Source organism: Gossypium raimondii, chromosome 6, assembly GCF_025698545.1.
Source record: "Gossypium raimondii isolate GPD5lz chromosome 6, ASM2569854v1, whole genome shotgun sequence".
Taxonomy (NCBI): Eukaryota; Viridiplantae; Streptophyta; class Magnoliopsida; order Malvales; family Malvaceae; genus Gossypium; species Gossypium raimondii.
The window spans coordinates 5,538,518-5,566,260 of NC_068570.1; the positions used below are offsets into that span (position 1 = coordinate 5,538,518).

The following is a 27,743-nucleotide window of genomic DNA, read 5'->3' on the forward strand; positions in this document are numbered from 1 at the left end:
AAAACGCCACTAATGCTCAGTCTTTAGAGGCGATTTCGTTTAAGCGCCGCTAATGCTCGATTTTTACCGGCGTTTTTTGTATAAACGCCGCTAAAAACCAGATTTGGTGTAGTGCCAAAAAGAAGTTGAGCTCTCCTACCATACTCATCTCAAATTCACATTGTAAAATCTTAAAAGATTCTTGACAAAATAATTCATTAATAACATCAAAAATAATATTGTCAACATAAATTTACACTACTAAAATACATTATTTGCCTCTAATTTTAAAAAACAATGTGGTATTTACTTTGTCTCCACCAAATCTTTGTCAATTAAAAATTTAAAAAGCTTTTCATACCAAGTTTTAGAAACTTGCTTTAAACCGATCCATATGAGCAGAGCAAAGGTTCAAGAGTGCTATATATGAATTTTGCTGGATTCTTTACCTATTATGTTTTATATTGAATAAATGTATACATTTGTACCTATATTGTAAAAAAGAAAAAAAGAAAGGAGTCAACATAAAATTCACACGCCTTTTCCATGGCTTAGCAGGAAAACTTCTCTTGTATTCTTTTAATGGTTATGGAAGTGGAACTAATTTGTGGGAATAAATTATAGAAAACCTGTTAGGATATGGATATCTTTGAGCTTCGCAAATCAAAACTGTTGAATTAGTTTAGATAAGGAGAATGGAGAATGGTGGCCACTCTTTAACAAACCCCACATTTCAGCACCACTAAAGCTTATCACCATTTCACAACTCCCACTTACCCTCAAATTACCAATAATTAATCATTTATTTTCATCCTTTTTTATTAGTAGAATTTTATTTATCTATACATAAATGATGATGATGTTTAACTTAGTCAAAAATAAATAAATTTTGAGAACTTCTTTTGCTTTATTTTTTCAGCAGATATGGTTTTGTAGAGCAAGCTTTTTCCAGGTGAATAACAGAATCTGGAATTTCGAGTAAGGGTACATATGGAATTTGAAAATTTTATTGGGTGTACGGAATTTAAAAATCTCCCTATTTTCTGGGATAGGATTCCTTTGCCTATTTTTCATAATATATACACCTAAATTCATTATTTCATTTAATAAATAGAATTATACAATTCAGGAAATAATAATAATGCTCGTGGTAGATGGTGAAAGTTAAACCTTATGGTTTTAGTTTCAGTATCAATAGGACATTATGACACGTTGATAATTGATCTTATCACAACTCAAGCACAACATATTTGAAGCGATTTCAAGCACTTCATACGATAAGTAAGAGCAAATATCAATAACAGAATCAAGCATTCGCCAAACTAGAGAGGACGATAATAAAACCATCCCAAAAATCACTTACAAAAGGAAGATTACATGCATAAGTAAGACTGAAAAATGTGCTACAAGAATAGATAACATTTTCTAAAAATGAAACTTATTAAACAATGAGAAACAAACAAAAAATATATAAAACTTAAAGACAATACAGGTTCAATTTGACCAGGGAAATCATTTATTATTCTAAAATACTCTCAAAACAAAAACTGATGAAGAGCCACCCACTTTCCTAAAAAAACTACTGGTGGTCGATGGAGTTTTAGCGAACAACAAGCACCGTCATCTATCCATCACAACTTGTGAAGACAATAAAGATACATGTGGAGTGAATGAGAAAAAGAAAGGATTAGTGGGAGGGAGAAAAAGGCAGACGATAACTAGTCCAGAAGCTTATAGAATATATTTGAATAGCATTATACAAAATTAAAATTATATATCACATTACATTAAATCAAATTTCATGTTTATAATAAAAAATTAGGAATACTTGTTAGCTCAATCACAATCAAATCTTTTAAATAATTAGTTTTAATGTGACATGCATTTCACATGGTTTTATATATTAATTTTTTATTGATATATTTTTTAAATAATGTATTTTTCATTATTGTAATTAATATAAAGCAATGTTAGTTATTTAAGTTGTTGAACATCATCACGGTGTAAAATAAGAATATATTGAAGGATTTAAAATAAATATTATTTATTTTATTTAAGCATAATTAAATATTTATTTTATTTTATTTTATTTTATTTTATTTTTCTTTTGCATGTTGAGTTTTGAGTTTGGTGTTAGAATTTAGGTTTCGATTTTGAATTTTGAATTTTAAATTTTGGGTTTTGGATTAAATTTTTTGTATTTATTTATGTTTAATAATTATATTTAAAATTTATTTATATTTATTTTAAAACTCTTTAATTTTTTTATTTTATACCAATGACGATGTGTCATCCTATTATTAACTAATAGGGCATATATAAAACGTATACACTGCATCAATTCTTCTTCCTAAATATAATTATAATATTCTAGATTATATAAAAGTATTGTTTATGAAAATTTATATATGAAATATAAAATTAATTATTACATAAATAATTAAAATTTTCCATTTAAAACTAAATTATTATAATTTTTACTTTTTACTTTTTATTAATAGAAAATATAAATATAAAATTTAACTTTTTATTTATTATTATATAAATTTATTTTAATAAAAGTCTTTTAATAGAATCACAATTGATAAATTTTCTATTTATTTAACCAAATACTTTAATAAATTAAAATTCTTATTTATAAATTTAACAAATCTTATGAATAATAGAAATACGACAAGCAAGTTGTGATCACATTTGTTGTTTTTACCATACCGATAATACAATTGTTAAACTCTCAATCTGCTTGTGAAATGTTAAAACTCAATGATTCTATAATAAAAATATAGAATAATATAATCAACAATAGGTACATTGATAAATTCGGACTCATAAATAGATATAAATTATAGATTACTTCTCCCCGTGCGAATATTTTATGTATTTGTTTTACATTTGTGTGTGTGTATATATACTAAAATCATATATCATAACGTTAAAGAATGTAGAAACATAATTTTTTGTTTTACTGTTTAAATATAATCCTATTCAATTGAATGGTTGTATGGTTACCTAATCTTACCTTGATCCCCCAAAAAAAAAAAAATCAATTTGGATTAGAGCAGCTAATTTGTCACGATCTTGATATGTATTTCTTTTTCTCTATCCATTGTGAGCTCGAGCAGTCGACATCTTTAACATGTCACCCATTGGAGACCCCTCCCCTTCACCTTTTTACCATCCTATATAAATCCATCTCTCGTTCCATTTGCTACCATCCCAATTTCAATCCAGCTAGTTGCAGTAGTTGATAAGGAAAAAAGAAAGAAGAAGAAGAAAAAAAAAGGATAATCCTTCACTTTGAGAGACTAAATTATTTCAAAATGGAGATGAAGTTGCCAGTAGGGTTAAACAAGGCCAAGCCATACTTGACAATGACGTCCCTCCAGTTTGGGTTTGCAGGGATGTATGTTATCACCATGGTTTCTTTGCAACATGGGATGAACCATTATGTTCTTGCTGTTTATCGTCATTTAGTTGCCACCATTGTTATTGCACCCTTTGCTTTAGTTCTCGAAAGGTCCTCCATCTTCTCTTTCAATCTTCAGCCTTTTGGATTCAAACCTCTTTGGCTAACTCTGAAATCCTGATTTTACTCTTTTTTTGCAGGAAAATAAGGCCTAAGCTTACTGTCCCCATTTTCCTGAGAATCTTGGTCCTTGGTTTCCTAGAGTAATGATCCGACCATTTTATTTTTATGCAAATTTGCACTTCATGGAACGTGGAAACATGTTGCATGCAAATGAAAGCATTATTTTTTTTCTTAAAAACCTGAAGAAAGAATCAACTTTCATATATATGCATGTCTCTTTTAGTCCATGAAAGACACTATAAGAAAAACCATTTACATAAGTTATGATGATGAAACAGGCCAGTGATAGACCAAAATCTGTACTATCTGGGGATGAAATACACCACGGCAACGCTTGCTTCTGCCACTGTTAATGTCATTCCTGCAATTACATTCGTATTGGCATTGATTTTCAGGTACTATACGGTTACCCTTCACATCTATAATAAGCGTGCAAATGTGGGCAACACAAAATAAAATAATAAGTTGCATGTGCAAATGTGAATATTCAGGTATTATTTCCATATTAGAATTAAAATTATTATTTAATACGAATTTTTTTTAATTCTATAAGTAAGATCCTCGTGTTGGTGTTGGTATTAATACACAAGTAGGATTGAAAAGCATATAAGCTCCCACATTACACCAAACCTATAAAAAACCTAAGTTGGAAGTTGGCATCATCATGATATATATTCCATTTCTTCCTGTTATTTGGGTTTATGCAATCTTTCTCATATATGCATCTTATGGAATATTCATCACAAACTTTTTTGAAAGGACTTTCTGCACTTTACTATTTCATATGCTACACCAATTTCAATGATATTTATCTAATTCTTAACCATAAAAATACAATCGAGATTTAGGTTCTTTTGCGGAATTGAGGGTTAGATACAGATAAGTATTTGACATAATATGTTTAAATTCTTCAAATAAGTTTTCACGTACGTGGAAGACCTTTAAAGGGTTTAAAGACATATATCCGAATGTGTGGATATAACCAAAACTAATATTGGATTTTGTTTTGTTTGGTATTAACTTAATTTGTGGATTAGGTTGGAGAAAGTAAACTTGAAGAAGGTCCATAGTATAGCCAAGATAATTGGAACAACAATCATGGTCCCTGGTGCAGTTATCATGACACTGTACAAAGGTCCTTCAATCAGTTTCACAAAGTTTGGAGGAGGAGCTCATCAAACTGCAACCAATGTAGCTGAGGCTAAGCATTGGGTTGTTGGGACATTAATGCTCCTGGGCAGATGCTGGGGCTGGTCAGGCTTTTACATATTGCAGGTCAGCATTTACATATACATATAATATACATATATTCATGATGAACTATTCTCCTACTAACTTGGGTTTTGGATAATTTTGAGTTCAGTCATTCACATTAAAGATGTACCCAGCAGAGCTATCTCTTACAGCTTTGATATGCTTTATTGGGACCATAGGAGGTGCAGCAGTCTCATTTGCAATGGAAAGAGACTTGAATGCCTGGAAAATTGGCTGGGATTCAAGCCTGTTAGCTGCCGTATACTCCGTAAGTGCCAAAAAAACAATATATATATATTTTAACATTCATCTAACAACATGACATTTTTCTAAAACTTTTGTGATGAAAATCAGGGAGTGGTATGTTCAGGAATAGCATATTATGCACAAGGGGTTGTGATAAGAGAACAAGGTCCAGTTTTTGTTACAGCTTTTAGTCCCCTTTGTATGATCATCACTGCAGTTTTAGGATCAATGATATTAGCTGAGAAAATACACCTAGGAAGGTATTCTTACAAAGATTTTTCCACCCTCAAATCTTCCTTTTTCATAACTTTAAAATAAATTTATTGATTTCTAATATCGATGTATGAATTACAGCATAATAGGGACTGTTCTTATAATCTTTGGACTCTACACTGTACTGTGGGGTAAAAGCAAAGACCGAAAAAGCTCAAACACAGAGGAAGGTGGTAAAGACATACAGTTGCCAATCTCGGACAGTGGTAAATCAATCAACTTGGAAGATAGTACCGATGGAGCTGCTAGGATTTTGAAGATCCCAGCTGAGAATACTGGAGAAGCATGAGAGAACATGTAACAAGTAATTTTTTATATTTGCATTTTGCAGTGGAGATTTTTAAGCTGTAAAGTGATTTATATTATATTATATATATGTATGTACGTATGTAATGGTTTCAGCCTGATCTCTCCCACTATGGGAGTGTTTTCGTTTAAGAATAAACAATGGACGGGATTTTAGCCTGTTAAAATACCCAAGTGTTTTTTTAGTTTGAATGTTTCTTCACTGTACTAGTTTTTGAAAACCAGATTAATTAATCACTCATCCCAATGGAGACAGCAAACTCAATCCCATAATCCCAGCAACTCACTATGAATTCATTCATGTAAGTCTAGCCTACTGCACGCATTCCTCAACTTAATCCCACAATCTCAGCCTATCTTGATCCTTTTTCTATTTTAAACAAAAACTAAAAAGAAAAAGAAAAAAAGGAAAAACTGCACCATAAATATGCGTCCAGTCAAATAATACCGCTTTTAATGTTCTAACTTATATTCTCTCGGATTCAAGTTGGTAAAGTTTTTAAGAGAAAGGAGTTAAATTCATTTGCAACCGGTTATGCTTGACATTTGCCACACTTGCTCTATCCAATTTCAACTTTCAATACTTCTCCATTTTATTTAGATGTAAGATAAACTACTAGGACTTGTTTAACAAAGCTGGTGTAGAGCATAGATGAGAATCTTAATAAGAAGAAAAAGAAATATTATATATATATCAACCTAAATTCCTTTTCATAACGGAGGGATAAGCCTAAATCAGGCAATAAACCCTTCCCCACATTTAAAACCAAACGTAGCATTAACAGACAAAATTCTATGGCCTAAAATGAAAACCCTAAGTCACAGTACTCGTTCATAATACAAACATCCTAATCAAAACATTAAAAAGCCATTTCCTTTTTCTATCAAGGACTACTGACTCCCACACCAACTATGTAACAAGAAAACCTTAGTGAGAAATAAAAATTTAAAATACATAATACAGAACCATAATCGAACAGTTGATGGGCCAGTAATCACCTTGTATGGATTCAATCACTGTCTTCATCTTCTTCTGCAAAACATATGCACCAATCATATAAGAAATCTGACACAATAGCTTAGAACAAGCAACCAACTTTCCAACTTAAAAGTAGTTCAAAAATCTTTGTTTACAGCATGTTTGGGTTTCACTTGGAGATACTTGAATGAGAATCAGAACTGAGAAAAACTACTTTATAGCTAATGGTTCCATTTTGCATTCCACGGATTTTCTGATAAGTATCACAAACACTTCCCATACCCAATTCTGAAATCATAGGTTCACAAAGTGCTATATAATCCCTTCTTTGGCTAAGAGTGAAATTTATTGATCATTAGAATGCTAATGAACTATTAACATACTCCTGTCCATGGGGACAAAGAATCTAATAAGATCCCAAAGCACATGCACCAATCACAACCACTATGTTTTCCTAAATCAAGGTGACCCATATTTGATAGTTCATAAAGATAGTCAATAAATTGTTGTAACAAACATGCAAACAAATCCTGATACTCACCTTCATCTGATTCTTCACTTTGGCTGTTGCCATCATCACCAGCGTCTTCATCATCATCATCACCATCATCCTCGTCACTTTCTTCACTTTCATCATCACTACTAACATCTGGTATTTTGGGCTTTGGGGGAGGAGTAAAACTGGTTGTAGGCCTTCTACGTGAACTTATCACGATATTACCCGTGTCAATTCCTTCTAGTTCTTTTGCTCTCTCTTTCCTCTTCCTCACATCCTTGACTTCTGAGAATTTAAAATATTCCTATACATTACTAGAATTGAAAGATAAGATTAAGTAGAACATAATGAAGTTGTGGATCATAATACATTCAGCTTGTAGTATACTGGGTATGGAAGTCTCTGCAATCCCATGTGAATTTTATAGATTTCTCTACCTAATATTAAAACAGAAACAATCATCCAGATATATGATGGCTGCCTATCATTGAACTTTCCAAATACATCAGAAGTAACTATCATCAAGCCTTCCTAGTACAGACAGAAGTTTTCAACCCAGCAAAACTAAGTTTGTCCCACATGAAAGATAAGATAGTATGATCAGGAAGGGACATGCTTTATTCTTACATAGGTATTAATTCTCAGTTAATGGAAAGTTTTATCATCATCCCTGCTCATGGATGGTGAAGGCATCTATGAGATGACAAAATTAGTTAATAAAATTTCTCCCTTTCCCAAAGATTTTCAAAGCATTAAAGAGCTTCTTTAATCCCACTTTTATCACTAACAAAGAGCTTTCTGAAACAAGGTCAACTCCATAAATGAATGGTAAAACAGTAGTCCGCAGGCTAGAATCCTGACCTTTTTCTGAAGGATTTGCAGACAACCCTTCTTTAGAAAGAATATCCTCTAGTTCCTTTATTAATTGGGCTTCACGTTTATTCTCAGGCACCTGTTTGACTCTCTTGTAGATTGAGGGAGGAACACTGTAAATAAAATAAGTAATAAGAATAAACTCATGGTCAACTTCAATGGAAATCAAAGTTCATAAAAGAGTCGGTCAAAGTGAAACCTCATCCCACATAACTTGATAACCGACTTTAGAAGTTCCACACGTTTCCCATGTACTGGAGCAGAAGTTTCTTTTCTCTGCATATTAATAATAAGACTAAAAGATGCTTAATTTAAATCAAATTAAAAGACGCTTAACATATCAGAATATAAATTTTGGAAAGAAAATGAACTAAAATTAAGACCTTGACAGCCTTCGCAGCAGAAGATCGAGAGCAACCATTATCAGAGACACTCCCACTGTCTTCTTCATCGCTATTATCATCTGAATTTGATTCTGTGTGTTTGCTTCTCTTCTTGCTAGGCATCTCTGCCTCTATTTTAGGTATTTTCCGCTTTTTAAGCCCTTCAGAGTTCTTAGTCTTCCCTTTAGGAGTGATCTTTTTTTTGGGCTTCACTTCTTCGTCTTCCTCTTCCTCTTCCTCTTTCCCTTCCTCTTGTTCTACTTCATCGTCTTCCTCCTCATCATTCTCACTTCCAGATGAAGCAGAATTCATTTTCTTGTTGACCTTTTTAGAAGGTTTGATCAGAGATTTTTTATTGAGTTTTTTTTTCTTAACCTCACTTGCAGCTGCAGAAACTTCGCGAGACTTTAATACCTGATAAGTGATAATTAACAGAAAGAATCATAAGAAAGTTATGATGCAAATGATATTTTTGGAAGCTGAATTGACTTCTCATCAAAAGAATATGCCCACCTCATCTAATTTTCCAGATATAAACTTCTTGTACGGATCGAGTGTAAATTTATCGAGTGTAAGATCTTCCTCCAAAAGCCGACGAAGTCCAGCCATTGTGACTTTACTGAAACATCAAAGACCAATTGTTCAATGTTAGACCTCAGTATACAAAGGAACTGGAAAAAGGGTAGCATACAAAGCAACCTGATGTAACATGATGAACAAGCAATTATAGTGAGAATGGCAGCAACCAATCAAACAATTTAGCAACTTACTCTGAATTAGCTTCAAGATATGAAGCCCTTTTCCTGATAGCTTTCTGTATTGTACTCTCAGAAACTTTTTTAGTTTCTTTATTCTTAACTTTCGTAGTTTTATGTCCAGCCAGAAGGCCCAAAACTGGAGAGCCATCTAATTTCTCCTCATCTTCAGAGCAAGGTTCCTTTACTTCTTTCTTAGGTTCTCGTTCTTCGGGTGATTCTGTTCCTTCAGTGGTTGTACTTACATTTTTCTCCACTGTTTCACAAGAACTCTTGGAGCCATCCTCATTTGCACCATCTAAACACTGTAATAAAGAATAGGTAAAAGTGAAACAAGCGAACAAAATAACACATTTCCAGTAAGTCTTCACATTCTAAAGCATCCATTCCTTCTTTGTACATTATTACAAAGAAGTGAAATGAGAAAATGAAAAAAGTCAAATAACACCTTTCCAGTAAGTCTTGACATTCCACAATGCATCCATTCCTTCATTAAATGACATTGTTAACATCCAAAAGTTCCAGCAGCAACAAGGCTTTTGATGTTCATGTTACTAAAAGTAAATTAGAGCTCTATTCCAAACTAGTAGGTCAGTTCATCTTTTTTTTCCCCTCTAAGACGGGCCTAAAAGTCCAGAGAGAGAAAAATTAAAACCACAGATATCATTGTTTCATAAAACAAAGGATCGAAACTGCAGCAATTTTTATCAACAATCAAGTAAAGAACAGTACAGACAACAAACGGATATCAAACTTTAAATTTTGTATTATGCATAGGCAAACTGGATTTTTTTACTGTATGGAAATTGATAATTTTAGAATTGCAATCCAATCTAAACCCAATTGCAATAGGTAGAGCAGACCCCTGTTATATTTATGTGCCTAGGTTGCCCCTAATTTAACAGATGTGAGATGTATTCGATCTCCATTTTAATACTCTCCCTCACATGCAAGGACAACAAACCTATACAGGGCATGAACTTCATGAGTAGACATAACAGCCTATCATATTGGTCTGAACATCTCAATCTAGGTATAACAAACCTAAAACAGAGAGCACAATGGACATGGATAGTGTCTATTATGATACCATATTAAATTATAGAATGGGCATCTAATTGGAAATTGATTCAAAATATGTTGAGTGGCCCTTGTTATATTGATGTGCCCTAGGTTGCCTTACACATAACAGCTATGTGATTTATGTAGGGGTAGCAGGAAAAACCCGAAATCAATGGGTCCCGAGCCAATCTGACCCAATAGGGTCGGGTTTTTTTCTTGAAATCAGGTTTCGGGTCGGGTCAGGTCAGGTTAGCTTTAGAGAATGGTCGGGTCGGGTTTGACATGAAACCACCCCAACCCGCCCCAAGATATTTACAAAATTACCTTTATATTTTTTAAAATATTAATTAGGTTAAAAAATCCTTAAACTTTATCACTACCAACATCATTTTACCACCTTTACTCTCATTTCAAACTAGTTTCTTTCCCCCTCTCATTTTAATTTATTTTTCCAAGTCTCCATCTCATTTTCGTTCCTTATTTTTTTTCTATGATGTAATTTATATTTGTTTACTTTGCCATCCCAAGCATTTTTTTAAAATATTTTTGAATTTAGTTAATCACAATTTCAAATTAAAAAGTTAGAGCTTGGGTCAGGTCGATATACAATTAATTTTCGAGGTCGGGGTCGGGGCATGGTGGTAGAGTATCGTGTTGGAGCCAGGCGGGCAAAAATCCGACCTGCCCTGCCCCGTTGTCGTCACTAGATTTATGTTATCCCCACTTCAATAGAGAAAAACTATAAAGAAAAGGGAAATAATAATAAACCAATTACAATAGTAGGTCAGATCCAATCATGGGCAAGCATTACCAGTACTTGCTACTTTCTGGAAAAGGGAACGAATAAATTGTTTCTGCTACATGTTCTTGCAAGTTATCTCTTGTTCTTTAGCAGTTGCTATAAAGAAAAGGGAAATATGGAAAGCAAAAACATGATCAACTGGAAGACAAATAACTAAAGTCAATGAAACATCAATCCTAACACTTCTTTCATATAAAAGCAAAATCATGCTTTTTCTATCCAATTACACATTTAAGCTTTCATTCAGCAGCAAAATAGAGGGAAAACAAAAAATAAAACGAAAATAAAACAAGAAAGCACACGTTAATTAATAATTATCAAATGAGATAGTGACTAAGATGCTTCCCAACATTGAGAAGAAAAAAAAGGTACCTTTAGCAGGCATTGCTTGACGAATCTCTTCTGAACATCCAAAGCAAAGGTCTCTAACCCCAAGTCTTTCTCTAACAATCTCCGAACTCCCTCGAAGGTCAACGAACTTACCAACAAACAACCAAAAATCAAATTAAACTAAACTATCAAGCGATTCACACTTAAAACTAAATTACACATTCCTGTATGACAATCCTTAGAATTCAACTCGGTAAAGGCAATTTCACAAACCATGAATCCGAAACTCAAAACCTAGTTCTCGAGACTGTAAAAAGTAAACAGCGAGAGAGAGAGAGAGAGAGAGAGAATGAGTGTACTCGGCTTGTTCCTTGAAGTGGCCAACGCGAGAGTGCATGGCGGTGGTAATACGTGACTCGATATCTTCCGCCGTCGCTTCTATGGCGTCGGCGTCGGAGGCGAGGCTACCGTGCGCCTCCTTTGCCATTTGGTAGGGGAGGAGGTTTCACTGATACGTGTTTAGAGAGAGGAAGAGAGTGTTGCTAAACCTTAACACACGGTGAAGATGAAAAAAAGGGGGGAGAAGGAAGTCACACGCTGTGGGCGAGTGTAGGACAATAAAAAGCCAGCATGCCACTTCTCGAGTGAAAATTTTTCAAATTTATATATCCTCGATCCTGATGTCTGAAGAATGTGTAGCAGATTAAAGAGCGGCGGATTAACTATATTTTGTCTACGACCATGATCAGTTTTTATTAATATACTATTAATATTTTTAATTTGATTTTTTATTATATTTTTAATAATTATTTAAATTATTAATTAAGTTAATATGACAAGCAAACTTGATATATGACATAATCATGATAAATAATTATAGTGTACGTAGTATTGTTTATAAGATGTATTTAAATATTTAAATTTTATTTTACTCATAATTTAATTTAATTTTTATTTTAATATTATTATATTTACTTAACTTCAAACTATATGTTTTATTATTTATTATATGTTATTTTAAAACATATATTTATATATAGTTTCGAGACATGGATATGAGAATAGAGGGGTTGTCCATGCTATTACCCAACCATGACAAATCAGATGTAGGATGGAACTGTAGGGGTGCAAGGAGCTGGGGTTTTGTCCAAACTGCTAAAGATTCGGTTGCTATTCATCGCCCCATGTGATGATTATTGCGGAAACTAAGGTTCGGATTTCAGAAATGTCTTGATCAGCTTCCTTTTGATTCTTGGAAGGACACCAATACCATTGGGCTGAAGGGTGGCTTGCGGCTTCTGTGGAACTCAGCTACGGTCACGATTGAGGAGCTTTGCAACACTGAACAAGAGATCCAAGTTCTTGTTAAGGTACGGGGCTCTGGTATTCGTTAGTTTTTTTTTCCTATCTATACTAACCTTATTTATTATTTTAGAAAATTACTTTGGGATAATTTAAAATGTGTTGCTCATAACCATAACTTATTCTAGTTGATGTGGAGTTTGACTTCAATAAACTTTTATCGAGTTAAGATAAGAAAGGTGGAAGACCAATCTCCCCACTAAAGTTAAAGAGTTTTACGGCTACTTGAACTGTTACTTCATACTAACTCTATAGAGGCCTATTTTTATTCTGCGCAAACTAACCAAATCACAAACAACAAAAAATAAAAAATAAATCATAATAATTTGTGTGGGAAACATTTTAGAGCTCCTCAAAAACTCTTTATATTTCAAAATATGTGGTTAGATCATCCAAAGTTTCGTATTCTCCTTTAACACCACTTGGAATGCTGGTAATAATGATCTTCCCCAAATCATTGATAATCTCAATAAAGTGTTTGATTATTGATTAAATGCTAAAGTTATATATTTAATGTAATTAAATTGGTTAATTTATGAGAATGCACCACTAATTTTGCCATATTTATTGAATTTTGTGCAGGAATGCAATTTGGGGCTAAATAGAAGAAAAATGAAACAATTGGACCAACTTAAAGAAAGAAGCAAAGAAGGAGGGCCAAAGTAGAATTTTTCCAATATTAATTAGCTGAAAATTTTGTTGACTTAGTGGGGGAGATTATTTTGGGATATTTTTTGTCATGGAATATTTTTTTTTAATTTTCTATGACTAGTTGGCTCCTAATTTAGTAAATCCTCTAGTATAAATAGAGCATGTATTGTTCATTTATTCATCAATCAAAAATATTAAGTTCTTGTCTTTCAATACATTCTCTCTTTTCTCACGTAGCATTGTTGTTTCTTTAGTTTCCTTTCCTTCAATTTTTAATTTCCAGTAGCTAATCACCAAATCAAGCCATTTGCAATTCCTTTTTCAATTTTTTTCCAAATAGTCAACCACCCCACTTTAATATATTCCAACCTCCATACTCAACCACATCACCCACCTTTTCACCCATTTACCTAAATTAATTTATCAAATACCAACATGTCCCAAACCTTAGCCAACTAAACCCATTTTCAGCTTTAGGCTGAAATTAGCCTTGTCAAAACCCGTGATTTACGAACCCGAGCCATTTAACTCCTAAAATTTCAGTACTTATTACTTCTCCGGATTAAGAGTACAATTTGTCACTCATAAAGTCGATCAAGACTAAGTCAAAAAAGACGTCGTTTGATTTAGTGTGATTAGACGTACAGTTGGAATTCCGAAAGGAACGTTTCTAATCGGTTTTCTGTGAACACATTGGTGTGCCAAGTGGAGATTGTTGTTTGGTTCTGTCAAGGGAAGGAGTAACCGGATTTAAATGTCCCACGCGGTTGAGGGCATTGGTTCGAGCTAGGCTCTTCTAGAACGCAAAGCTGCCGGAGTTCTAAATCACGAACGTTTCGTGGTTGTTCGATCGATAAGAGTTAGTTATTGGACGTTCCATAACTAATTTACACAAGGAAGAGTTGGTGTCCGAGGCGTCCTTGGTAGCTATAACTAGCTTATTGGAAAAGAGGAGTTCATCCAATTTCGAGGATCGGTTCAAAGACGAGGAAAATTCGCGCCTAAAGCTGAGCTCATTCTAATTAATTTTTCTTAATATTTATTTCACGATTTTTATTATTCTGTTTTCAACTTTTACTTTTGACGTTATTTTCTGTTAATTTTAGGTTCTTAAATTTTTATCCCCCCCGAACGTCTTGGGCACGACAGCTGCCCCGACATAAATCTGGTCAAGCGAGCAACAATTTACAGTAAACCAGTCTCTGAGGGATTGACCGTACTCCCTGTACTACATAATTTGCAAACTAAGGCGTAGGTTTATATTGGTGGATTCGACACCCATCAGTTTTGGCACCGTTGTCGGGGACTGGCAACACTTACAAATTGTTTAAATCATCTTTATGACCAGATCTTCATCCGGAGATCTCGAATACGACCCAGAGATCGAAAAATCAGCACGAGCGCTACGTAAAGAGATGGAAGTTCTTAGACGTGTAGAAGCAATTGAACGTGGAAAACAAGTTGAAGTGGTTGAACCAGAGACCAAACCACTTTGTGAAACAAAAGAGGCGGAAGACAACCTGGGTGAACCAGAAAGGATGGCGAACCGAACCATTCGTCAGCTAGCCGCTGCTCCTAATGAGCAAACACCGTTATGCATCAACTATCCAGCCGGAGAAACCCCGTTCGAGTTGAAGTCAGGCCTGATTCACCTTTTGCCCACTTTTCGAGGCTTGAAGAATGAGAATCCACATACCCACTTGAGAGAATTTCACATGGTCTGCTCAAGCATGAAACCACAGGAAGAAACCGAAGATGAAATCAAACTTCGGGCATTTCCTTTTTCTTTAGTTGATACAGTAAGAGAATGGTTATTTTACTTACCTCCCGGTTATATTACAACGTGGGATGACTTATCTCGTGTTTTTCTTGACAGGTTTTTCCCAGCATCACGAGCAGCTGAACTTAGGAGAGACATAGTGGGAATTCGACAATTGGAGAGTGAATCGCTCTACGACTATTGGGAGCGATATAAAAAACTGTATGCAAGTTGTCCTCAACACGATTTGACTGAACAATCACTTCTTCAATATTTCTACGAGGGTTTGCTCCCTATGGAAATGAAGATGATTGACGCTGCTAGTGGAGGGGCGCTAGTCAATATGACTCCTCAAAGGACAAGAGAACTAATATCCACCATGATGGCAAATTCTCAACAGTATCGGCCAAATTTAGAACCCACGAGAAGGGTTAATAGGGTAAACGTTTCATCCTTAGAAGATAAATTGGATAAGCTCACTAATATTGTTCAATCTATGCTTACAGAAAAGAAGAATCTGACCCAACTGTGTGGAATTTGTACTACATCTGAACATCCGACAGATTTGTGTCCAATCCTTAACGAAAATTCAACGGCACATGTTGACGCTGTCGGAGGCTTCCCGGGACCTCCGCAAAGACGCTATGATCCTTTCTCCAACACCTACAATCCCGGGTGGAAGGATCATCCTAACTTGAATTACGGAGCTAATCCCCGATATAATCCGTTATACCAACTGAGACCTTTGCAACCACCGTAACTGCCACCCAAGCCGAGCACATCTCTAAAAGCTATTATGGAGAGACTTGCTGTCGATGCTGCAAAATACCAACAAAGGACAGACGCATCAATACAAGAGTTAACTAATCAAGTTAGTAAACTCTCGAAGGCAGTTAATCGTTTAGAGTCTCAAGGTAAATTACCTTCCCAGACAGAGCTGAATCATCGGCAGAATGCAAGTGCAATAACTCTTCGTAGCGGAAAAATTCTGGAACCAGTTCCAGACAAAAGTCTTGGGCAAGACAAGGAACGAGAAAAGTAGATCCCTGATCGAAAAGCCAAACCAGAATCAGAAATTCAGAAACCAGTTATGGTGCCACCTCCTTTTCCAGGGAGACTCGCGAACGATAAGAAAGAAAATGAGGAAAAAGTAATCTACGAAACGTTCAGGAAGGTAGAGGTAAATATCCCTTTGCTCGACGCTATCAAACAAATCCCTCACTATGCAAAATTTCTCAAAGAATTGTGTACTAGCAAGAGGAGGTTACTAGGTAACGAAAGAGTAAATGTAGGAGAAAATGTCTCCGCAGTACTGCAAAAGAAAGTTCCGCCCAAATACAAGGATCAATGTATGTTTACTATTTCTTGTGAGATAGGTAATGTAGGAATTAAGAAAGCCATGTGTGATTTAGGGGCTTCCATTAATGTTATGTCTTATCCTATATATAAGATGATTAACGCGAGTCCTTTGAAAAAGACAGGAGTAATTATCCAGTTGGCGGACAGGTCAGTCATTTATCCCGAAGGGTTGCTTGAAGACATCCTTGTTAAAGTTAACGAATTAGTTTTCCCTGCAGATTTCTACATTATTAATATAGAGGATGATAACACAACTAATTCGTCTGACATCTTACTTGGAAGACCGTTCCTAAGCACCGCAAGTGCAAAAATTGATGTTCAGAGTGGAACGTTGACAATGGAGTTTGATGGCGACATCGTGAAATTCAATGTCTACGAAGCCATGAGTCATCCTAACTCGTTATCAAATATTTCCAGTATCGATAGTATAGATTGTTTAACTCAAAATTATTCTGAATATCATGACTTTGATGAATTGGAAACTGTCTTTTACAGAAGCATTGACATAGATGTTTTAAGTCGTCTCAAGGAGTTAGCAGTTATAGAAGATCCGTTGCGCGAAATTGTCAAACACTTGGAGACGCAACCATCGTTGACAAATCAAGGTAACCAATTTGAACTATTACCTTCCTAAACTAAAATGTTGCCTTCGATTTTGCAGCCACTAACCTTGGATCTTAAAGCATTACCGGACCACCACAAGTACGTCTTTTTGGGAGAGAAAGACACATTGCCGGTAATAGTGTCAAACAAACTAACCAAAGACGAGGAGGAAAGTCTAGTTCGAGTTCTGAGAGATTATAAAGAGGCTATTGGTTGGACAATAGCCGACATAAAAGGGCTAAGTCCATCCACCTGTATGCACAGAATTTCCATCGAAGATAACACGAAACCAAAAAGAGATGCTCAGAGGCGCCTTAATCCACCCATGATGGAGGTAGTGAAGAAGGAAATCTAGAAATTGTTGGATGCTGGAATGATATACCTGATCTCCGACAGTGATTGGGTTAGCCCGGTTCATATCGTGCCCAAGAAAACTGGCGTGACAGTGGTGAAAAATTCGTCTAGAGAGCTAGTTCCTACCCGAGTCCAGAATGGATGGAGGGTTTGCATCGATTACAGAAAGTTAAATGCAGCTACCCGGAAGGACCATTTTCCACTATCTTTCATCGATCAAATGCTCGAGCGAATAGCTGGTAAGACTCATTATTGTTGTCTCGATGGATATTCAGGATTTTTCCAAATTCCGGTGGCCCCAGAGGATCAAGATAAAACAACTTTCACGTGCCCCTTTGGAACGTTTGCATATAGACGAATGCCATTTGGACTCTGTAATGCTCCGGCCACTTTTCAGAGATGTATGGTGAGCATATTCTTCGATTATGTCGAGAAAATCATTGAAGTCTTCATGGATGATTTCACGGTGTACGGTAACTATTTTAACGAATGTCTCGATAACCTTGCTAAGATATTACAAAGATGCCTAGAATTTAATCTTGTTTTAAATTATGAAAAATGCCACTTCATGGTTGACAAAGTGTTAATTTTGGGTCATATAGTTTCCTCAGAAGGTATTAAGGTCGATAAAGCAAAAACGGATATTATCAACTCATTACCTTACCCCACATCTGTGAAGGAAATTCGTTCATTTCTTGGCCATGCAGGATTTTACAGACGATTCATAAAAGACTTCTCGAAGATCGCACAACCGCTTTGCAGTCTGTTACAGAAGGATAAAGAATTTAAATTTGACTAGACTTGTAAAGATGCATTTGACGTACTAAACTAGAAATTGGCCTCAGCCCCCATAGTGCAACCACCGAATTAGAACTTCCCGTTTGAAATCATGTGTGATACAAGTGATCGAAGTGTGGGAGCTGTTCTTGGGCAAAGAATAGGGAAAGAGCCTCATGTTATCTACTATGCTTTGAAGACACTAGATGCTGCCCAAAGCAATTACACAACCACTGAGAAAGAATTATTAGTTGTTGTGTTTGCTTTAGATAAACTTAGATCTTACCTGTTGGGAACTAAAGTGATTATTTTTCTGATCATGCAGCTTTGAAATATTTGATAGGCAAGAAGGAGGCAAAACCTCGACTAATTAGGTGGATTCTACTTCTGCAAGAATTTGATTTTGAAATCCGGGATAAGAAGGGATACGAAAACTTAGTAGCTGACCATCTGAGTCGATTACCGATTCCAACAGATGACACATCATTGAAAGACAACTTCTCAGATGAAAACCTATTTTCAGCAAATGCGGTTCATCCTTGGTACGCAGACATAGAAAATTATCTCGTTACAGGTATTATACCTTCAGAATTACCAAGGTCCAGAAAAGATAAGATTAAAAAGGATGCTCGATATTACATTTGGGACGATCTTTACCTATGGAAGCATTGCTCCGATCAGGTAATTCGACGGTGTGTAGCAGAAACAGAGGTACAGTCTATCTTAACTTTGTCATTCTTATGCATGTGGAGGACACTTTGGACCTAAACGCACCGAACATAAAATTCTTGAGTATGGACTATTTTGGCCAAGTACATTTCATGACGCCTTCTTATTCTGTAAAACCTGTGAAAAATGCCAAAAAGTCGGTAATCTTGGCCGTCGAAATGAGATGCCCCTTACTCCCATCCATATTTGTGAAATTTTTGATGTGTGGGGCATCAATTTTATGGGTCCTTTTATTTTTTCTTTCAGAAATTTCTATATACTTTTAGCTATTGATTACGTTTCTAAGTGGATAGAGGCAAAGGCTACTCGTAATGATAATGCTAAGACTGTGGTTGACTTTCTTAAAAGTTCTATCTTTTCCAGGTATGGCACCCCACGAGCATTAATCAGCGACAGAGGAACTCATTTCTGCAATAAGCTCGTAAGTGCACTTATGGAGAAGTATGGAGTAACTCAACGAATTTCTACTGCTTACCATCCACAAACAAACGGGCAAGCTGAAGTGTCAAACCGTGAAATCAAGTCCATCTTGGAGAAGACTGTTAAACCTAACTGAAAGGATTGGAGCTTGAGATTAAATGACGACTTGTGGGCTTATAGGATGACTTACAAGGGACCAATAGGCATGTCACCTTATCGACTTGTTTTTGGTAAACCGTGCCATCTCCCGGTCGAATTAGAGCACAAAGCATTTTGGGCAGTTAAGCAGTGTAATATGGAGATGGAGACCACAAGAAGGGCTCGAAAGTTGGACATCCAGGAACTCGAGGAAATTAGAAACGATGCATACGAAAATGCTCGAGTTTATAAAGAAAAGACGAAGGCATTCCACGATAAGATGATCACTAGGAAGCAATTTTTAATAGGACAAAAAGTTCTCCTATACGACTCCACCTTAAAAATTTTCGCTGGTAAGCTTCGATCCAAATGGATAGGTCCATTTACTATTACTAATTTATTCTCGAATGGTGCAGTGAAAATTCAAAGCGAAGAAACCCGGAAGTTCTTTAAGGTGAATGGTCAACGACTGAAACCCTTCTACGAGAATTTCCAAACACAAACGGTTGAGGAAATTGTTCTCGAGGAGCCCAGAATTTGAATAACAGGTCGTCGAGCTAACGACGTTAAATAGAGCGCTGTTGGGAGGCAACCCAAACTTTCTTTTCCTTTATGCAAATAAATTTTTAGTTAAATGGAAAATGAAAATGCATGTCGATGATTAGTTCTGTCTAATGAAAGACTTGGTACTTAAGTATGTCCATTGTAACTCACCTCTCTTTCCTGGGAACTTACTTGGTGCATTTTTCACGACTATTTTACTGAATCTCGTAATCTTGATTTTTTTAAAAAATTTATTTCTTGAGATTATTACTTAGCTATTAAATTTGAAAAAATAAAATTTTTTAATTTTCCTATTATTGTTATTATTTATTTTTACTATTTTATTTTATTTTATTTTATTTTCATTTTTATTTTTGCAAGAAAACATTCCAAGACAAAATTAAATTCCACATGTCAACCCACAAAATTCTTTTTATTTCAGCCAAGGCCCACTCTACCTATGAGATCACCCTCCACGACGTTGAAATACATGGGGAGTTTCTTTTTCTCTCTTTCTCCTACTTATCTTTACTTTTATTCTTTAAATTATATTGGGACAATGTAAAATAAGTAGGGGGAGGGAAATATAAATTTGTTCTAATTTGCTTATCTGTTGTCGCTGTTTTTGCATGTTTTCGGTAAAAGGTAAAATTTTTCTTTTGATGTTACACTTATGGCTTGACCTATTTAGCTATTTAATTCTCTAACACATGAAACTTTTCAATAACCTAGACTTAGTAGGTAAGAAATTTTTGGGAATTATGACTTTGCTTGATTGCCTACCTTTTATCATATGTCAAATATTTGAAAAAAAAAAGAGAAAAAAAATGAATAATAATACTCCTCTGATACAAATGTTAAGAGTGAAAAATTGGGGTTGTACATCGGGCTGAGTAACCGGAACGTAGTGCTTGGGTTGTCATTACATCTCGCGTAAAAAGGTTCGTGTGGCTGCCAAATTTCTTTGCACTCACTCCGCTAACAAGTTATCATGAGTAGGGCGAAATAACCCGCTTAGAGACGTCCGAATCGAGTAACCAGAACATGGTGCTTGGGTTGTCATCATGTCTCGCGTCAAAAAATTCGAAAATGCCCTAAGTACAAAAATAATAAAATGAAAGGTAAGCCTATCAAGCTCTCATAAATTCTGAAATATATTTACTTACTTATTAGGCTAGGTTATATGAGATGTTAATGTGCTATGATTAAATTGTTGAATTGTGCAATCTATGAGGGTCAAGTCCTATTTTGGAGGAAATTTTTCCTTTTGCAGAAACATACAAAATGCTCGAGGACTAGCATAAGCTAAGTAGGGGAGATTTGATTAAATGCTAAAGTTACATATTTAATGTAATTAAATTGGTTAATTTAGGAGAATGCACCACTAATTTTGCCATATTTATTGCATTTTGTGCAAGAATGCAATTTGGGGCTAAATAGAAGAAAAAGGAAACAATTGGACCAAATTAAAGAAAGAAGCAAAGAAGGAGGGCCAAAGTAGAATTTTTCCAATATTAATTAGCTGAAAATTTTGTTGACTTAGTGGGGGAGATTATTTTGGGATATTTTTTGTCATGGAATATTTTTTTTCCTTAATTTTCTATGACTAGTTGGCTCCTAATTTAGTAAATCATCTAGTATAAATAGAGCATGTATTGTTCATTTATTAATCAATCAAAAATATTAAGTTCTTGTCTTTCAATACATTCTCTCTTTTCTCACGTAGCATTGTTGTTTCTTTAGTTTCCTTTCCTTCAATTTTTTATTTCTAGTAGCTAATCACCAAATCAAGCCATTTGCAATTCTTTTTTCAATTTTTTTCCAAATAGTCAACCACCCCACTTTAATATATTCCAACCCCCATACTCAATCACATCACCCACCTTTTCACCCATTTACCTAAATTAATTTATCAAATACCAACATGTCCCAAATTTTAGCCAACTAAACCTATTTTCAGCTTTAGGCCGAAATTAGCCTTGTCAAAACCCGTGAGTTACGAACCCGAGCCATTTAACTCCTAAAATTTCAGTACTTATTACTTCTCCGGATTAAGAGTACGAATTTGTCAGCTCATAAAGTCAGATCAACACTAAGTCAAAAAAGACGTCGTTTGATTTAGTGTGATTAGACGTACAGTTGGAATTCCGAAAGGAACGTTTCTAATCGGTTTTCTGTGAACACATTGGCGTGCCAAGTGGAGATTGTTGTTTGGTTCTATCAAGGGAAGGAGTAACCAGATTTAAATGTCCCAGGCGGTTGAGGGCATTGGTTCGAGCTAGGCTCTTCTAGAACGCAAAGCTGCTGGAGTTCTAAATCACGAACGTTTCGTGGTTGTTCGATCGGTAAGAGTTAGTTATTGGACGTTCCATAACTAATTTACACAAGGAAGAGTTGGCGTCCGAGGCGTCCTTGGTAGCTATAACTAGCTTATTGGAAAAGAAGAGTTCATCCAATTTCGAGGATCGGTTCAAAGACGAGGAAAATTCGCGCCTAAAGCTGAGCTCATTCTAATTAATTTTTCTTAATATTTATTTCACGGTTTTTATTATTCTGTTTTCAACTTTTACTTTTGACGTTATTTTTCTGTTAATTTCAGGTTCTTAAATTTTTATTCCCCCCGAACATCTTGGGCACGACAGCTGCCCCGACATAAATCTGGTCAAGCGAGTAACAATTTACAATAAACCAGTCTCTGAGGGATCGACCCTACTCCCTATACTGCATAATTTGCAAACTAAGGCGTAGGTTTATATTGGTGGATTCGACCCCATCAATGATTAGAACTGTACGTGTTTTGAAAATGTCTTCTTAAAAAAGAAGAAACTTTTAGCCTGATTCAATAAAATTGAGAAAGCTTTTAAACTTGACCCTCATGATTTTCTAGTTAATCTTCAAGGACAACATATGTCCGAATATCAAGATGTGCTTAAACGGGAGGAAGATCTTTGAGTAATGAATTCTAAGGTTAACTACCACTCTTACGCTTAGAAGTTTTAATAGAATTGAGGGCATCAACTATGCTAAGGGGGAGTGGGTGACGGAGGGAATGAAAATTTGTAACATTATTATCTTTCTTTTAAAATCTTTATAAGACCAATAAAATGCAAATCTCATCCTTGTTTGAGTCTACGACTTTTGGTTGGGTCTTGTTATCGGGGGTGGATAGAAGAACTTCGAATGAACCTATTAGAGAGGAAGAGATTAATAGAGTAGTTTTCTCCTCTAACCCTTATAAAGCCTCGGGACTGGATGGACTTCATCCCTTCTTTTTCCAAAAATGTTGGGAAACGGTGAAGGAAAAAGTGTGTGATATGGTTATTGATGTGATCAAAACCTGTAAGATTCTTGATGGCATTAATGATACTCTCATCACATTTATCCCTAAAATCACTAACCTTATGATTGTGTCCCAATTTCGTCCTATAAGCCTTTACAATACTTTGCACAAGATCATCACCAAAATGGGGATATCTCAGTAAGTAGTGCTTGCCACCAAATTGTTGGGACTCTTAGATACACTGCCGGTTCGGCTGACATGAATTGGAACTGGCTATGGAAAGCAAATTTGCCTCCTAAACTGAAGTTTTTTATATGGGAATGTGTCCACGAAGTGATTCCAACCTCAGTTTTCCTTAGGAAAAGAGGAATGGAGGTAGCGGATAACTGCCCTCTTTGCTCGATTTACCCTGAAACTATCCACCATTTATTAAGGCACTATCATGAAACCCATGACTGCCTGAATGATGGATGCTACTGGTGCTCCCCCGTCTCAATCTGTTGAAGCTCTTAGTTGGGCGGAATGGCCTAAACATAATGTGGTTACTCGAGCCTTCCACATAAAACATAGGATACCCATGAATGTGTCTTTTTCTAATGTTTTTTAAACCGGATCAGTGATTGAACCGATCAGGTCACTGGTTTGTCGGTTCGACCAATCCAATTAAAAATTATAAAAAAAATAAAAAAATTGGTTCAACCGGTGCCTGGTCTAACCAATTCAAAGTCACTCTCCGGACCGGTGCCCCAATCGGTTCCCGGTCCAACCAGCTGGTTCAAACAACACTGGTTTTTTTCTTTTCTTTTGTGGGAAATATGGCTGCACAGGAATGTAAAAATCTCTAGGAACACTTCCAGAATTGAGGAATCCCCAAGAGAGCTATCTGCAAAGCGGGAGAGTACTTTGCGCTTGCCGGAAAAAAAAAAAAAAAAGCCTTATCCTCGCTTTATACCAGTCAAGTGGCAGCCACCATTAGCGGGTTATGCTAAATTAAATACTGATGGGTCTTCCATTGAGAACCCTGGGAAAGGAGGGGCTGATACAATCCTAAGAGACGAGAACAGGAAATGGATTATAGGATCGCACATACACATCCCCTCTTGTAGGAGTGTCGAAGTTGAGCTTTGAGCACTCAAAGATGGTCTTATTCTTGCTCATCAACTCATCCTACCTAGATTGAAAATTGAAGTTGATGCTGAAATTGTTGTTAAAATTATTAACGATACTGATTATAGTCATGTGTTTTTTACTCCTAGTACCTAGTCTGATAAGCAGGTCCAGAAATAAACCTCCAAAAATATGAAAAATTAAAAAATTCTAACCATACCCCCGTGACTCTTATATACCCATATTTGACGCCCTAAATAACATAGGATTCAATAAACAGAAACGCAAGGCATGTCGAAAACTGCCATGATCAATCAAGCAAATTAGCTTCACTAGTGAGTTTTGAGAACCCACCCGGAAAATGTAAATACAGTCTTGAACAAAGTTACATAGAACGAACAAAGAGGCGGGACAGGTCAAAAACTAAGCAACATTACAAACCAAATAGCCACCACAACTTACAAGCAAAATTACAATGACAAGGGTGAGATTAATTTGGCAAGCAAGTACATCATAAGTGCAGCAGGAAGGGCGGCAGCTGAATTCATCAATGTCGAAGCATTAGATAAGCTTCCGAAAGGGGCACCTGCTGGGGGAAATCCAGGAAGAGACCCAGTAGATGGCACTGTAGAAGTCTTGGGCACTGTTGCGGTGGTGGCACCATCTGACTGGGGTGCAGGTGCTGGGGCAAAAACTGAATCCCGCGTTACGTATGTAGGTGGGGCTACAAGGGGAGGAAATTGCTGTGGTCCTGCATTATTTTGCGAAATGCAGTTCAAAATTTAGATCGGTCAAGAAGCTTTCTATGACTATATAGAAATATTTGTAAATTCTAAAAAGTATCACAAGTCTTGTCCCTGTAGCGGAAACTTTTATTTGTTTGAAAGAAGCAGCACCGGAAGTCAACAATATGCACCGGTGAAGGTAACAAATGGATTCATATCTATTGTATTCAATTAGGGAAGTCCCCAATCCCCTAAAGTAAAACAATTTCTAGTATTTATGTGTTTTGGAATCATAACCTATAAGAACAGTGATTGTATAAACTTCTTACCTGGACATCGAGGTTGGAGAGATGATGACAACCTGCAGAACAAGGACAAGTTGATAGGTTCATTTATTGGAGAAAACTCAAACATATGAACCACTTTTCGCATAACCGTCAACAAAAGTGGCTAAAAGTTGTAGCTTACGAAGTGATAATGGTGCCGTTTGCATAACCACTATAAGCACAAGAAGTGACATTGCATCCAGCACTACTTTGCTGCACTGTAACGTTCCCTAGCATGAGATTGCTGCTTTTACATTGCATGCTTGAACAAGAAACAGCCAAAGAAGCAGGCATGCAGTACAAACTGTACGAAACAATCGATAAAGGTAATATTTACGGGAATGAATCTCAAGCAGTAAAGACAACTATAATCGAAAACTAATAAACAAAAATGAAACAGCCCAATTACTTGCGACTCCCCGGTCCACAGCTGCACTGAACACAATGGCTAGCAGTAATAGCATAGCTCCCGTTTGGCACAATCAATCCATGATCCGAGGCATATTTAGGAAAATTCGAAGCACAAGCTGCAAGTACCAAAAGAAAACAACACTAAACCTCCACTGCTCATGAAACAGACATAAACAAAGTAGATACATAAAAACACAACTCAATTCCCCAAAGCTAAATATAGAAACACACAACCACTGCCTTAGCTTGAACTAACAATGCTAAATCGCTGAAAATCTTAAAGCAAAGGACTTTGTAGTAGTAATATAAAGCCTAATCCTACCACAAAAGCAAGACAAACACTCAACTACCTGACAAAGGAACAGCTAAAATGTCGCCAGGCGTAATAGAAGTACCCCCCATAGCATTAACATTCATCAAATCTGTTATGGTAGTGGAGTAACTCGCTGCAATTCCAGCTAAAGTATCCACTGGCTTCACCACATATGAAAGGTAAATAGCAGGGAGTCCATTATCAGTCCCATTAAAACAAGTACACGGCAAAGGAACAACAAGGTTTTGCCCAACATCGAGAACCGAAGGATCATCAATCGAGTTAGCCTCCCTAATCTGGTCAGCTGACACCAAACCAGCGTAAATAGAATCCGCAATCGACGAAAGCGTGTCTTGGGGTCGGGTCTTGTAGTGAGTGGAAACCGATTTCCGAATCCCATCAACACAAGAACATAGAATGGGGATCTTGACGAAGAGTTGGGAAGGAAGGATGTGGTTTTCGACATCCGGGTAAGAGATATCGATGGCATTGGCCGTGAGGACCGAAATGGGGTCAACCTGGAAGAGGGAAGCAACCTCGGCGACTTTCAGGTCGGTGTAGAGAGTGTACCCCAACAAAGCATTGCATGAATCAGAGTTGGAACAAGGCTCGATTGTTGATTTTGAAGCTACCAAAGCTACATCGGTGAGAAGCAGGAAGCAAAGGAGTTTGTAAAAGGAAAGGAAATTGGGTTTTGGGTTTGGCATTGTTAGGTTCAGGGGCTTGAGGAATATGGGATTATTTTTTGCTTGTTTCGCTTCAGTTAAAGGCAGGGAAAAACAAAAAAAAAATGTGGGGGGGGGGGGAAGAATATGACAAAAAGAGCTTTGGGTTCTTTGCTTTAGTAAGGGTTTTGGGTGTTAGAGAGAATGGACTAAAAAAAAAGAGTCAAGATTAAACAAACAAACAAAAAAAAAAAAGAACCCTTTTCTTCTTTGCTTATTATGGTTCAAACTAATGGACAAATGTAGCGGCCATTGAAGGTTTCTAAGGTTTATCAGCTGGCTTTGCTCCTTCACTTTCACTATAATGTTGAAACTTCAACAGCATAAATATGGCTGCTCTCAAGCTGGGAAATGTTCAGTGTTTAGGGTTTGGGCTTATTGTTTTCTTCTCTTTTATTTTTTTCAGAAAAAAATGGACTAAAGCAGCAAAGAAGAAGAAAGAACAGAGGATGGGGGAGGTGAGGAAGGGAAAGCAATGTGTTTTTTCTTGCATAAAGTGAAGAGACACGTCAGATTCTCGATATTAGTGTCTTCAAAGCATTATTACATTTTTTGTGTCAAGACTAATCTGCCCTTGTTCTTTTTTGTATGTTTCCCCCTGTTTAGAACATGCCCAAGCTTGAATTGTAAACCTTACATTGTTATCACAGAGCTTCAATTATTTGTTGTTTTGTACTCTTTTAATAATTTAGCAATAAAAAAATGTTTTGATAATTTCATAATAATACAATTTAATTAAAATTATCATTTCTAACTCAAGAGTGGGTGGTATTAGGCTTTGAGATTAGGGTGTATTTGGGAAATTCAGTTATGTGGCTTTTGAGATTTTGGAGC

The 27,743-nt window shown here is 35.9% G+C and overlaps 3 protein-coding genes across 5 annotated transcripts; 1 reads left to right on the plus strand and 2 right to left on the minus strand.

Annotated features, from left to right (window-relative positions):
• Positions 1–3,191: 3,191 nt before the first annotated feature.
• LOC105771567 (WAT1-related protein At1g21890) lies at positions 3,192–5,814 on the plus strand. The gene is made up of 7 exons (XM_052632763.1): positions 3,192–3,496; positions 3,586–3,648; positions 3,847–3,963; positions 4,606–4,843; positions 4,932–5,090; positions 5,177–5,328; positions 5,423–5,814. The coding sequence occupies exons 1-7, from the start codon at positions 3,300–3,302 to the stop codon at positions 5,628–5,630; spliced, it is 1,134 nt and encodes a 377-aa protein (XP_052488723.1). The 5' UTR covers positions 3,192–3,299; the 3' UTR covers positions 5,631–5,814.
• A 498-nt stretch (positions 5,815–6,312) lies between these two features.
• Positions 6,313–11,989, minus strand: LOC105773861 (uncharacterized). 3 transcript variants are annotated; one of them, XM_012596025.2, is made up of 9 exons: positions 11,687–11,989; positions 11,370–11,475; positions 9,149–9,438; positions 8,892–8,997; positions 8,379–8,792; positions 8,210–8,271; positions 7,984–8,108; positions 7,168–7,407; positions 6,313–6,680 (listed from the first exon to the last, which is right to left on the minus strand). In XM_012596025.2, exons 1-9 carry the CDS (start codon positions 11,812–11,814, stop codon positions 6,658–6,660), a joined length of 1,494 nt encoding a protein of 497 aa, XP_012451479.1. In that variant the 5' UTR covers positions 11,815–11,989; the 3' UTR covers positions 6,313–6,657. The 3 variants fall into 3 exon arrangements, with proteins under 3 accessions (XP_012451479.1, XP_012451477.1, XP_012451480.1); XM_012596023.2 differs by having other exon boundaries at positions 8,195–8,271; positions 11,687–11,985; XM_012596026.2 differs by lacking the exon at positions 11,687–11,989 and adding an exon at positions 9,582–9,758 and having other exon boundaries at positions 8,195–8,271; positions 11,370–11,658.
• A 12,712-nt stretch (positions 11,990–24,701) lies between these two features.
• Positions 24,702–27,394, minus strand: LOC105773758 (lysM domain-containing GPI-anchored protein 1). Its single transcript, XM_012595859.2, has 5 exons — positions 26,222–27,394; positions 25,870–25,987; positions 25,603–25,764; positions 25,464–25,495; positions 24,702–25,160 (listed from the first exon to the last, which is right to left on the minus strand). The coding sequence occupies exons 1-5, from the start codon at positions 26,889–26,891 to the stop codon at positions 24,880–24,882; spliced, it is 1,263 nt and encodes a 420-aa protein (XP_012451313.1). The 5' UTR covers positions 26,892–27,394; the 3' UTR covers positions 24,702–24,879.
• Between the last annotated feature and the right edge of the window lie 349 nt (positions 27,395–27,743).

Bases quoted from the DNA above. Each gene is read 5' to 3' on its own strand.
- LOC105771567 (XM_052632763.1), top strand. From the start codon at position 3,300: ATGGAGATGAAGTTGCCAGTAGGGTTAAACAAGGCCAAGCCATACTTG. The intron at 3,497-3,585 runs GTCCTCCATCTT...CTTTTTTTGCAG, and splicing joins TTTGCTTTAGTTCTCGAAAG to GAAAATAAGGCCTAAGCTTA. The intron at 3,964-4,605 runs GTACTATACGGT...TTTGTGGATTAG, and splicing joins GTATTGGCATTGATTTTCAG to GTTGGAGAAAGTAAACTTGA.
- LOC105773861 (XM_012596023.2), bottom strand. From the start codon at position 11,814: ATGGCAAAGGAGGCGCACGGTAGCCTCGCCTCCGACGCCGACGCCATA. The intron at 8,272-8,378 runs GTCTTAATTTTA...ATTAATATGCAG, and splicing joins CTGCTGCGAAGGCTGTCAAG to AGAAAAGAAACTTCTGCTCC. The intron at 7,408-7,983 runs GTCAGGATTCTA...TTAAATTCTCAG, and splicing joins TGCAAATCCTTCAGAAAAAG to AAGTCAAGGATGTGAGGAAG.
- LOC105773758 (XM_012595859.2), bottom strand. From the start codon at position 26,891: ATGCCAAACCCAAAACCCAATTTCCTTTCCTTTTACAAACTCCTTTGC. The intron at 25,988-26,221 runs GTAGTTGAGTGT...TGGTACTTGCAG, and splicing joins TTTAGCTGTTCCTTTGTCAG to CTTGTGCTTCGAATTTTCCT. The intron at 25,765-25,869 runs GTAATTGGGCTG...TGTTTCGTACAG, and splicing joins TGTGGACCGGGGAGTCGCAA to TTTGTACTGCATGCCTGCTT.